The sequence below is a fragment of the Paramormyrops kingsleyae genome, chromosome 3, assembly GCF_048594095.1.
Source record: "Paramormyrops kingsleyae isolate MSU_618 chromosome 3, PKINGS_0.4, whole genome shotgun sequence".
Classification (NCBI taxonomy): Eukaryota; Metazoa; Chordata; class Actinopteri; order Osteoglossiformes; family Mormyridae; genus Paramormyrops; species Paramormyrops kingsleyae.
The window spans coordinates 17,141,598-17,155,080 of record NC_132799.1 but is presented as its reverse complement, the minus strand read 5'-3'; the positions used below and the strand labels follow the sequence as shown (position 1 = coordinate 17,155,080).

The window sequence follows — 13,483 nt, the reverse complement described above, 5'->3', positions numbered from 1 at the left end:
TGTACAGGTGAGAGCCAGCCTGGGGGGGTCACAGTACAGGGTCAGCATGCTGCACCCCTGGACCTGAGGGTTAAGGGCCTTTGCTCAGGGGCCCGACGGCAGCATCAGTCTGCCGGCCCTGGGATTCGGAATTGCAGCCTTCCAATCAGGGGCTTAACTCGCTGAGCTGCCCACGTTTGTACTTACTGCAACAACACATCCGGCTGTTGTGACGTCATTTTCATTAAAGAGATCAGGCACAGAGATTAGGTTGGGCAGCACATGCCGCTCAACAAATGAACCGATGTTGATAGTCCGTTTGGTGACGCAGATGTGCTAGCATTGTTCATTGGCTACGAGAACGGTAGCAGGAAGTCAGAAAGGAGACTCCACCAAAGATTGTATCTAAACACCTTATTTTGCCCTCTCTGATCAACCTGAAGATCAATATGGTGGATATAGCGGATTGAAGGAAATTGAAAAGTGTGCATCAGCATTTATATGATTCCTCACTATTGGATTGTAAAGACTCCCAGATGGCTGCATATTACAATAAAACACTTGTGTGTATCAGCAACACCATATACCTATGTCTTTGTGCACTGTCAGAACATAATGCATCGTTAGTTTTAGTAAAATGCTTGTTTATTCTCATAGCATCCATAACACACCTTATAAATGTCACACAAGAGCAGCTTAGCTCTACAGCGCTACCCCAGGTGTCAGCATCCAGGAACGCGGATGGTCCGACTCTACGGTGCCCACTGTGGTGCGTCTGCATCCGTAGTAAGCATGAACCAGTCCTCAGAGGCTGTCTGGCAGGTGGGGGTAAGAGAATTCAGTGTCTCGGTCTGAGAGGGTGAGGCTGCAGCTCTCACCTGCACAGGCGCGAAATGAGGGGCGAAGTGTGAAGTTTTAGCATCATCGGGAGATGGCTGGGGGGGGGGGCGCTGACTGTGGATTCCTGTAGCTGGGAGGATGAAGCCTGACAGTGGCACAAACTGTCGGCACGTTCAGCACGTAAACATCTGCCGTGTACTTGTGGGGGGGCCATGGGGGGTCGGCAGGGGTACATCAGTCGCTGGGCCTCTTTGCACAGCTGGCAGGGCCTAGATACTGCAATAGCCGACTGATTGAGGTGTCGGGACCCAGATCGCGGTCAGGGCGTTATGCGCTTATTATAATAAAAAATGTCTGACTCTGCACTGTTTAAAATACAAAGACTGTCTAATGAAACACAATTGGCAGATTTGTCTTCATTTGAAGAATGTAACGTCCTAATCAGCATCTGTTAAAAAATTCCACACTTATATTTTAACACCCAACATCCACCCACAGCTGGGAGGGGGGGTTCAAGCCTGTCTGGTGTGTTCTCAACCTCACTGAATCATTGGTCACAAATATCCACCGTGCTTTGATTGCATCTGCTACACCGCAGGCTGTGGCGCAGAGTAAATTCAATTTCCAATTCAGCTCATGATTAATCTTTTCCTAGGTGTGTTTTATTTGACTTCTCATGCCCTTCCACAAGAATCACTTGAAGATGGAACCTCGCTGGTGTTCACCGTGAGCCATTTCAGAGCTTTTAGCTGTCTAAAACCCACTTCAATGCACGGCAGTGTGAAGGGAGTGGGTAGCGCAGGTCTACGGTGGCAGGAGTCATGGTGGCTGCTTCTCTGTGCCCTCTAGTGCCAGGGACAACATCGGTGTCTGTCCTGTTAGCATTAGCACCTTTAATAACAGGTATGCTAATGGTATATAGTCATAGTATAGGGATGGGTAGAGTAATGGACAGCTAACTGCCCACTGCGGAGTGATGGATCTTTTCAATATCCTCACACACACAATGTCTAGCTAGAAGGGTATGGAAAGCCGAAGCTCCAGCGGACATAAGCAGTTAATTGAATTCAATTATGGCTCGATGACTATTAATCAGGACATTTTGCTTAGTGGCGGAGTGTTATTCATTATCAGTGTAGTGCATCAGATAACCCAGAGGAGACCTTCTGGGGGTGGGGGGGCAGGTGTTGTCCTTCACCTTGATCCTGCATCTTTCTCCCCTCACTCTTTCTTTGCTGACTTCTACAACTATGAGAAAAGCTTGTTAATGGGGGGGGGGTCATTATGGAAACCCATATGGCACCAAGTTCCTTCTGTTTTAAAACAACTTTTGTGACATTGCGGCAAATGGGGCAGCACGGGAGTAGCGTTGTAGAGCCATTTCCAGAAAGTTCCACTGGCTGAGGAGCCCCGCAGTGTTTGCGCACAGGAGCTGCCCAGCCTTGCCTGCCGCCATTTTGGTGTTCTCCCTCAGGTCAAAGCACCTGACCACTCTGCTTTCTCTTTTCTTTGGCGGACCTGTCTTCAAACCAATGGCCGACCCTGTTTATTCACCCCTATTCTTTAATGCGGAAATTGAATAGGTGCTTTGCCAGTAAATGCATTGAATTTATTAAGGAGACTTAGGGGAGTGTTAAAAACTCCATTGAAGGAAGCTATTAAAACGACACTTTAATTGGTTTTTCTGCCACTAAATCTGTTTTTTTTTCTTTTTTGTGCTTCAAGTAATGGGCCTATAAAAATATAAATGAGTAGGTTTCTTTATGCATTTGACAGTCCTTGAAAGTAGGTGCCCCACCTATAGTTTAAGGATCCTTGAGAGGACAAAGTGGTTTCTGCATCAACAGCTGTATTTTCTTCCAGAGTATTCACTTCAGAACAAGGCGTGCAGGTGTGAGGGTATAAAATATTTCCTCTGTATCGTATATCTCTCACTCTCTCCCTCGCTCTCTGTGCACATGTGAAAATACACTGAGATGCTTACACACAGTACGACCACTATGAATGGGTGACTGTTCTTGCCAGTTTGGTAATCAGTTGTTTCTTTCATGTGGCAAACAAGAGCTGTTCATTGACATTGATGAAATGGGTGCTGGGGGTGACTTCTCTCGCATTGCTCTTCCTCTGGCATGGAGACTGGACTTTCGCTCCTGAGAATTTTTGCCCCTGCAAGAGGAGCCAGGTTTTCCCTGTCTTGTTTCTAGATAACCTTCGTGCCCATGGCGGTGAAGAGGAGGAGGAGGAGAGAATTACTCACAGCTAACACTAAGTGACCCCAATGCTTATGCTGGTTTGTCTAACCTACTGGTGGACTTGATTTTATGCCCAGTAGAAACCAACCTGCTTTCCACTTCTGCCTCCTTAGGCTCCTCCTCTTCCTGTGAGGACCTTGATCGAACTTTATCCATTGATTTATGACTGATTGACCCTTTTCTGAAGCTCTTCACATTCGTATGCTTTTTTCTACATATAATTAATCTCACGCAGCATCTGGCTTAGACGGACATTCTGGAAGAGCCCCCTACTGGCCAAGTCCAAGCGGTGCTGACTGGATAATGACACCCGCTCTACTGCTGCCACCAGGCTGAGCTTCCAGCCAGATGTTCCCTTTATCGCTGTTTGCCGAGGATTTGTGCCGCGCTGCTCAACTCGACTGGATAATTTATAATGGGTTCAGGCACCTAAGTCGTGTAATCCACTCTCATTACTGCACGAATGTGTTTGTCGTGCACGGTAAAGAGGCCTCAGACTTGTACGGCGGCACCGAAGATAAAGCTCAAAGGAAAACTGATTATTTGGGGGCGGGGGGTGGAATTATCTCTGAGGCCGTATGGAACTTTTTTCTTTAGTTGACTGTCTTGGTGTCAGTGAGCTTTCATTAGTGCCAGCGAAAGCTGAAATTTAACTGAATCTCATTGACCCGGAAGAAGATTTGGCTTTGTATTCGTGCTCCAGCATTAAGTATATGCCACCATGCTGAAGTCAGATACAACTAATAAGAACTGACTGGAAACACACTTCAGTTTTGCCAGGAATCGTTTTTTCCCATGATACTTTGCATGTAGTTCTGTGACTAACTTCCATGTTGTGCTGTAGCGCTTTGTTTCTGCATTTATGTACGACTGGGCACTTTTCCCCTATGCTCCTGAACACACCCAGCCGGGGAGTGTTAATTGGTCCACCTCTCCACTATTGAGTCAGTTGTTTGCTGGACACACTCCGCACCTCCCTTTTCCAGTCTAAGATACCCAGATAACAATCCCTGACCCACAGAAGCCAAAGCTTCAGGATTTTACCCCTATTCACCCCTGCATCCATATTTTGGGTTTTCTCCTAAGACCTTCAGAAAAATGTTGGAGAACCAACATTCGTATTTGTGAAAAGGCCCCAGGGTGCCTGTATCTCCTTCCTCTGCATCCGGCCAGCTAAAGCTAAGGCCCTCAAATGTAGAGTGCTGAGGTGGGGAGGATCTATGACGGTGAGGGCATGAGGAATCTTCAGGGGTGGGACGTTTGCAGCATGCACTGAGGTAATGAGTTAGAAAGGGGCCTCACGCTAAAGGCATCCTGTTTAGCAGCTGGGAGTCCGTGTGCGGGCCAAGTGGGCGAAGCGGGCACCTCTCCGGTCGCGGGGTCTGCAAAGAGGCTGGCGACTGGCAAGCACTTGAACGTTTAAACTGAAAAAGATCAGAGCTGACCAAAGGTTTGTGTGTCATTAGCTGAATAATGAGTACCATAGCTTCTTGTTGCAATGTAATTAATATATAAAAGCTGTTTTTTCCCAGTGAAATTAAAGGCTCCATTAACAGTGTATATTCAGAAAATCAGTCAGTTTAATGTTACTTCAGGTCGGCATCCCAATACATCAGTAATTAAATTACTGTGCAGCCAGCCTTTTGTTTAATTTTGTTACCGTACCGGAAGCTGTTTGGCCCCGACTGAGTCTTAATTGTCAGTGAGCTGCATCCTGAAAAAAGGTGCATGTTTGCACTGCCACAGTTAGGCTAGCTTAGATAAGACAACGCAGTCTGTGATAAGGGCATAGCCGTGTGCGGGTCACAGAATCCCCCGCCGGCCATGGCCTGCTCATGAGGCGTCAGCTTCCCCACGCCTCCGGTCTTCGTTCACGGTCTTCCAGACCCAGATGAATCTGTGTTATAGTGTGACCCGCCATGGCCTTACATGCATACAGAGCTATGAATGTCTAGCTGCTTTCTAACTAATGGAAGTTAAATAATATCCAGTCTTTAGAGGGAACAGGCTTTCAGTTCACCTAGAACCACAGGGCTGATATAAGGAGACATCCGATAAATAAATGGCTTCCTGTAGATTTTATCATGCACAATTCTTATAATAAGTCTAGCTATTTAATTCAAAGCCTGACCTTCTCATAATAGTTTTCCGTCAACCATGTCTTCCCGCCAACTCCGACTATAGCAGATGGTGAAACTTACTGCTTGTTCAAAAATGTGGATCAAAAGTTTTTAAGCAGTAGTTGAATTTGATGAAATTATATCAAATCAGTTTGGGAAGGAAGGCATGAAGTTAGCGGTGGTCTATTGTGCAGGTGCTATGGGAATAAAAGGATCTTTTTGGTTTTGCCTTTCACCCAGTTAAGGTTTTAAGCCTAAAATTGCCCATTGGGCATAAATGTTTATATTCACCATCATCGTCATCAGCATCTTCTTTCTGCAAATTAGTCTTTTGTATCTGGGGTGTATGTGCTTTAGAATTTCTTGCCATTCTAAAAAGTATACATTTTTGTTTTTTCCTGTTTCCACAGGAGAAGGGAAACATTGGTGTAGTATTCAATGTTGGGACAGACGACATTTACATCGAAGAGACGACAAAGTTTGTAAATGACGGGAAGTACCACGTAGTACGGTTTACGCGGAGTGGTGGTAACGCCACGCTGCAGGTGGATGACCTACCTGTCATTGAGCGGTATCCCACAGGTAAGAAAAGCCACTCCATCCCCTTTTTTTTAGCCTTTATGAAATTTGGACGGTGCTTAGTGAAAATACCCAGGCGAGCTGCCACAGGAAGGCCTGACAAATGTTGCACTATTTGGAAAGACATATAAAACTGTGTTTAAAGTGTTTTGCTGTTATATACTATTATGTGCTTTTTTTACTTATTAAAAAAATGATGGTCTTTTACAAAAAAGACAGGCAGTATATCAGCAGAAATGATGACTGTCGGTTTGAAAAGGTTCCAAGTATCAGAAAGTGAATTATTGAATTAGGTAACTTTTGAACTGCTAAAAAGGCTTTGACAACAGCTTACCAGTCATGGGATTTGCTAATTTCTTGTTTTTTTTTTTAAATAATTTTATTATACCCGGTGATAATTTATCTGTCCATTCGTCCAAGAGAAGGAGACATGGTCTATATGAAGGGTTTATTCCAGGAAGTGTAGTGTTCTGTTGCCAGATGTGTTGATCACCACGTCGCAGCATTTTGTAACTGTGTTTGTTTATCAGAGCTTTGGACATTTCTCAGTATGCCCCCACGCCCCCCCCCCCCCCTTGCCCCAATGGCGACTAATAGTCTTGAGCACTTTCGAATGATGACCGACTGGCCCCGTGTGTTAACTCACCTCAAGCCTGCAATCACACACAGTTCCCTACTGTAGTTGGGTGATCTTTTGGGCCATTACTTTTGTTAGAATAAGGGAAAAATAGAATTCCAGGGAGTGGTTTGTCTTGGGAATGGTTTCTGGCCAGTGTGGTACTCGGAGGACCTCCCCTTGTGGGACGCACACACGCACGTACGTTACCCTCATTACACCACAGCCCTGTCTCTTCTGGCCTTGTCTCCCCGTATCCTTCACCGTAAGCAGGATTCACATTCTCCAGAACAGAGTCGAATTGGAAGGTCCACAGCAGATGGAGCTGCAGTGATCTGACGGTGTCTCACCAAAGAATAAGAGACGCGTCTCCCGGGAACAGTATTATAAGCTGGCTGGTGCTCACACGCATTACACATGAGAGAGAAGCTATTTTTGAGGAGAGACCGAGAATAGTTTCAATCTTGTTTAAGCTGAAAAAATTTCCACGTAATGTTTGGGTAATTATTATTTTTTAATTTGCCAATTTTCTTGTCCTTAAGAGCTACCATTCTGCTGTCCTAAACATATTTAAACTTATTTAGGCGCTGTGTACATTTTTGACAATTCATTATCCATGCCTCTGACATACCCTGCTATTCTGGCAGTCTGTCTGATCTGACATGGAATCAGATTGCAAAAAAACATTTGAGATATATTCATGCATATAAACTACAGTATTAAACTCAGACGGATATGTTTTTTTCTTCTTCTTCTTTTCCGTTGAAAATCTCCAGATGGTGGAGGATCCATTTAGTAAAAGGTTGGTTAGTCTTGTATTCCCAGCCTTAGGTTGTCATTTCACAAGTTTGAGTAATTATAATTTCCCACTACAATTGCTAGTTTTATTACTCACTAGTTATACACTTTTACTTACAGTCTCAATGCAAGATTAAATTGAAAGGCAAAATAAAAGAGAATAAAAAACCCCCCCAAAATATTACTTTCTCTTAAGAACTTTATCATAAATTGACTCAAGTAATGCAGGTGGCCCATTTCATTTAGGTTAATTTAAAACGTATAAATCCTCCGCTACAAAATGTCCATTGTCCTGAATGCAGCCAAACCCCTATTACATATATAATGCATAAATAAATGAGATAATTATGTCTGCATTATAGTAATGAAAACAAATTAAGAAAGCCACATGGCGAGGCCTGATTTACACTGAAACTGTAGCTGTTCGCAGTGACATAGAGGAAACATTCATTAACAGGGAGATATTCACATTAGGCATGGTTTATTGTTGCAGGTGTAATGTGTTGCACTTACAGTAACGACCTGTGTTGCGCTGGTTTTTAGTGTAATTTACTTGTGTTCTTTGTAGTTGAGCTACATAAGGATGGATCTCGGAAAATGAGGTGCATTTGGCAGGGCTGCCCCAATCTCCCCCTGGCCTTCCGGGGCTCCTCAGAGGGGACCAGCACACCCCACTTCAGGGAATTTTGTTCTTTCCTGAATTAAAAAGACTTTAACTAAAATGACTAAAACAAAGAAAAAATATAAAACTTGTTCAAAGTTAGTTTAAAATGAAGGGGAAAGGATGAATTAGTTCACTAATCAGAACCTGATTGGCTTCTCGGCAAAGAGCTGATAAACTCAAATGAATTTAAATTTTAAACAAGAGGACGGGAGGGAGAGAGATAAGAACAGCTTGGTTCCTGTCAAGTAATTACATATTTCTATATCATATATCACATTTTATAACTTCCAAATACTGATTTTGATGTTTCTCAGTGAAATAAATTATTGATTATTATTATTGCTATTATTATTGTTGTTCATTGGAAATGCTAAAGTATGGAACCATCAATAGCGGCTTTGCATACAGCCGTGGGATCTGCTTATCGGTCACTGTGCTCTACGTCTCCCAATGTCCTCACGCGGCATGTGAACCTAGCCAGTGGCAGGGCTATGCAGAGCGTTTGTGCGATAAGTCAGTTGAACAAGATGAGATGTGACTCGGGGGGTGGGATCCACAAATTAATAGTCATAGCATGCAAGCAAAATACATTAGTGAGGGATTAGTGCGGAGAAAGGGGGGAGGAAAACTGGCTTTGGCAGATACAGGATTATGGCCCATTAGTCAATAGTAAATAACAACCATATTTGTTATTGGCATCTGTGAATCAGTGAGATGTTCATAGTTCCTCATGCTCCATCCACTATCCCCACACACCTGCCCCATCTCACCACGAGGGTAGTTGCCATGGTGAGGATGGAGTCCCATCCGCCCTTTGTTTTTCTTGGACCTTGGTTGTCGTTGGTAACCAAAATCACCTAGTAAAAGTCCCATAATGCCCTCCTCCTTCTCTGAAACCACCACCCAGTCTCCCCATGGCTTCACAGACCAGCATCAACATTTCATCCTAACAATGTGCCCCTCTTGGCATAATGCCGATGACGTCCTGATAATCACAGCACTGATGAGGAAGGCACAGAGGTAAGGGGATTAGTAGAGAGAGGGATTGGGTCTTTGAATTGGTTGTCCAAAACAATTACAGCAAAACCGTGGCCCCCACGCCGCCCCTCCTACATTGTAATCTCATTAAAAAGTCACAAATCACATGCTTAAGGACCATTAGATGTCCTTAGCCCAATTACCACTGTCCCCAGCGTAAGATGGACACTAAGGCCAATGTGACGTCCCCATTCGTCTTGTGGCCTTATAATGTGGCTAATAAAACAGGCACAGCAACAAAAGCGAAGCAGCCCCCGACCCACAACCAATGCATGAACTGCTGAAAAGCCCTGGGTTGAGGCCAGGGGGCGCCATAGGACTCAGGTTGCCACAAAGCCGCAGAGTCCAGCAAAATACGGGCATCTGACTTCCTGCACCCTTGATGATGCCAGAGTCATTTGATCTTTTGTTTAAAAATCTCCTTAAGGCAGTGAACATGTTTCTGTTATAATCTACCAATGGAGAGGCACTGCGTGCATAAAGGCTGATCGCCACAGTGGTTCTTTTCTCGTTGTTATCGCCTGTAGCCCAGGCAGTTGCCCTCCTCTCCATTCCTGCCCTCTAAATCACCGTGCACTGTGTGGATCCATCCCCCAAGTGCCGAGCGCACCGAGCGTTAGCTTGTAGAGAGATAAAAACGGTACCTTATCGGACCACTTTATTAGCAGAAAACAAACAGCACGCAGGCTAAGACGGGCTGAGCGGCACGCATCCGCCCCTCTCCCCGGCATCTGGGACGAGAGATAAGAGAACTCACAGCAGACCCGGCCCGCCTCCCACCGGTGTCATGCAGAGCAGACGACATGAGCTCGGGGACTGAGGGCTGAGATCAGGTCGGCATACTGAGCACTACACACCATACGTTGGGATCCATCTTCGCCAAGGTCAAGGGGGCCAGGCCGTTGTGTTGAGTCCCGGTACATTGGGTTCACAGACTCCAATGTCTAATCAATGCATGTCACTTTGTGCCTGTGTGTGTTTGTCTGTCCCAGTACTCATATGTGTCTAGGAGACCCATAGCGATCTATAAAAATAAACATGTCAATAAATATGCATTCCACATCACCAGAACAGACTGCCTGTCTGCTTCGAGTTGTCCTCAAGCCCTCAGTGCCCACCCCCTCCTTTTGCCACTGCAACATGACTCTCTATCTCCTCTCCATCCTGGGACACACTGAGAAGACCCCATTCAATGAAAGACCCGGCGGTGTGTAAGGTAGCCCCTGAGACGTCTTGGACGCTCGGAGATGAATCCCAACTCAAGCTGTCTCTTTTGCGCTTGCTCTCGTATCTGGTCTCTGTCCAGATCAAAGTCGCCCGCCTGTCCGCTCGGCTCGGCCGACCCTTTTCATTTCACCGAACGAAACGGAATTATGCCCCTTGAACCGCGGAGAAAGCCACGTCTAGTAGGGAGAATATGAGGCGGCCTGCCTTCTGCCATAGCTCAGCGTGTGACCCCCAAGACACAAAGAAATGATTAGAAGAATCTTCAGCTGCACCCCCCTCGCCCCCCCCCCCCATTTCAACCGGTCAGAATTTGGGCATGATTGCCACACCGTCCTCTCCCCGGTAACCCTCCTTGACTCCCACTAAATTACTGTTACCTGTCTGGACCTTAGCTCCTCAGACAGAATTACTTCGGCTGGAAGGGACAGCACTGTCAATCTCCTGGAAGAATGAGGCATCCTGGGATTCAATCTAGGGGAGACAATGTCATACTGCTGCCGCTTGGGGAATCCGGTTATGCTTCCAGACCCAGTGACGACCCCCCCCCCTCAACTGCACACACGTGCTGTCCACATCACACCTACCAGTGCCCCAACAGAATCTCCTGGTTCCCCATTTGGCTAGTTCAGTAGTTTTGTTTGTTTATCCATCCAGCTACCCATCCCGCCATTCTCCAGCCCTTTATCTCGTACAGAATCATGGTGTGCTTTGCTGATGCATGTGGATATTTATAATGTATATTTTACACCTGCTTATCCATCTAAATTTATGTGGTAATGCACTCAGATGCATTTTCCAGCTCACCGGAATTATGTTCAGACCTGCCCCAGACCGGAGAAATCATAGTTTCATGCGCCTGACACCCGGCAAGCTTCTTACACGCTAGGGAGAGCTACAGTATAATTAAACTGAAAAGGCCTTTTCGTGTTCCGCCTTGTGTTTCACTCAGCGAGGTATAAGTTGTAATTATTTAGAGGCTGTTATGAAACTGCTGTGCATATTTACAAGAATTAAAATCCATGGGGTGCAGAGGTGAATTCGTGTAACATGTGGGGAGATTGCTAGTGGGATATTGTTAATTAACTCAATTATAGATCCCGGTGTTCCACACGGGCATGTGGCATAAACTGAGACTTCTCCACGATCGCAGACTTGCAGGAGTTACGCCCAGTATACTCACATGGTTCTTTGTCTGAAGCTTTTGTCAAAGCCTTATGAATTCCACCCAGGCTAGCTATTCAGTCTGATTCTTTATTTTTGTCCTATTTTGGCTGCCTAACTATTTGTTTACTCTCTCAATCTGAATGTTTCTAAGGACCTTCGGCTGCTGAATTTGCTGTTACGTTACTGCTGCCTGCTAATGCTAATTAGTGCCCTTTCTTAATGAAGGTGTACAAGCCTGATCTGTATGCATTTTGTGCTCTGATCTAAATGTCTAACTGAGTGCAACAGGCTGAATGTATTATACAAACAATAACTTTCAAAAAAGGTGTTTTGAGAAGTTTAACTAGCTAAAAATTTGCCAAAAAAGGAAGAAAAAATTCAGTGATTTATTTTGCAAAGCTCTGGATATGGATATGTTTAAATTTGTGGCTTGGGTTGGTATATAACTTTAATTAACCTAGATGAAAATGCAGCGTGCTAATTCTCAATTAATATAGGAATAATTTGTTTGCTTAAAATAAAACTTAAATGATTTGAATGAAAAGTTGGATCGATGAAATGTTGTAGGTAGCTTTGTTTTTAAACTTCAAAAATTTACAAAAAAAACTCTTGTGCCAGTTGTATAGCTCAAGCTTTAAGTATTAACCTTTAACCTTTGACCTTACAGATTTTAACCAATGAAATGTCTCTTTAAACTTTAAAGGCAACATTGATAACGAACGCCTGGCGATTGCTAGACAGCGAATCCCATATCGACTTGGTCGAGTAGTTGACGAATGGCTACTCGACAAAGGTAAAAACATTGATTAAAACTTCAAATAAAAATAATTTGAACATAACCAAGAGATACTTTGTAACACCAATAAACCTAAAAAATATAAATGTTCAGTAAAACTAAATAAAACAAAAACATTTAAAACAGTACAGCAAAATTTAGATTGTAATATTTGGACACTTTTGCATAATATTCTTCTATTAAGAGGTGCCAGCTGATTAATACGCATTTTCTGTTAACTTCAGGTTAAAGGGACTGTAAATATAATTCTAACTCAACTTCCTGAAGTAATATTAACAGTATTAACAAACAAAATCTTTAAATTATGTATAGTTTGGTTTTCTTGCTGTAAACATCTAAATGGTCAACTAAAAGTCCAATTAGCAAATGATTTACATTTATATTTATTGAGGATTTTATATATATATATATATGTATATATATATATATACCTATATATTTATATTTACATATTTATACTTATAGTTACATATACAGATACATGTATGTTGTTTTTAGTATGGATCATGAAAACCCCACTGTTTAAACTGAGCGCTATATCTTAAATAGAGTGCAATATTAATTGGCATATGAAATGGAGTCCCTTTAACAAATATTGTAAATATACAGATGGGAATAAGAAAAAGAAAATGTATTTTAAAAAATCAAAACACAGATTTTTTGCTGCATGCCTTTTTTATGTGTTTTGTAAGAAAATAAGATTTTTTCTCAAATTAAAATTCTTCCATGGTGTTTTATTATGTTGTTTTGATTCGAAGTTTGTCTTGTTTTTCGTTTTCCAAACGGAATTAGTGCCATGAATGATCCATTCATTTAGTGTTTTTTCTCTTTCATTTTGTTTTTGCAAACGTCACATCTTTGAAGCCATGTCGTACACAGTTCCGAACGTTTGCATTCCTGCATCCCCTTTGCTAAAAGACAATCTGGGCGTGTCCGAGCTATGTGCTGCCCTATCCACACAAGACACCAACCACTTCAATAATCATACTCAAAAAGAGTCTGAGTGCTGAGAATAACTCATTACTGCTGGTCAATTAATTCTAGTTAAAAAAAAATGAAAAATCAGAAGGGAAAAAGAGTATGCATTTTTTTCCACTCTTCCTTCATACAGATATTACAAAACAGAATGGCTGTAATCATATATGAAAAATTTCCTTTCAAGATGCTCTTATTAACTGAGAAAGTGAATTAGCTACATACACTGAATGTTCCGGCACTTTCAATTACAGTCTCTCTAGCAAGAATTCAGCAGTTAACAGGATTAATTACATTTTTTCCCCCCGAAAATGTTTTATCATCAAATTGATTGTCCTTTTAGCAAAGTTACATTGATTTAAGAGTATTTTTTCTCTTTTTTTTGTTTGAATCTACATTTCACAAGGCAACCCATCATTGGAACAGGCGATAAAT

The 13,483-nt window shown here is 43.1% G+C and overlaps 1 protein-coding gene across 24 annotated transcripts in view; it reads left to right on the top strand.

Moving 5' to 3' along the window:
• LOC111848816 (neurexin-1a) overlaps positions 1–13,483 on the top strand; it is a 249,977-nt gene that overhangs the window by 194,836 nt on the left and 41,658 nt on the right. For 14 of the 24 annotated variants that reach the window (XM_023821107.2, XM_023821118.2, XM_023821115.2 and 11 more), the window contains 2 exons: positions 5,602–5,773; positions 11,981–12,070. In XM_023821107.2, coding sequence (XP_023676875.1) covers positions 5,602–5,773; positions 11,981–12,070 — 262 coding nt within the window. The remainder of the gene's footprint in view (positions 1–5,601; positions 5,774–11,980; positions 12,071–13,483) is intronic. The other 10 variants (XM_023821125.2, XM_023821124.2, XM_023821123.2 and 7 more) reach the window with 1 other exon arrangement.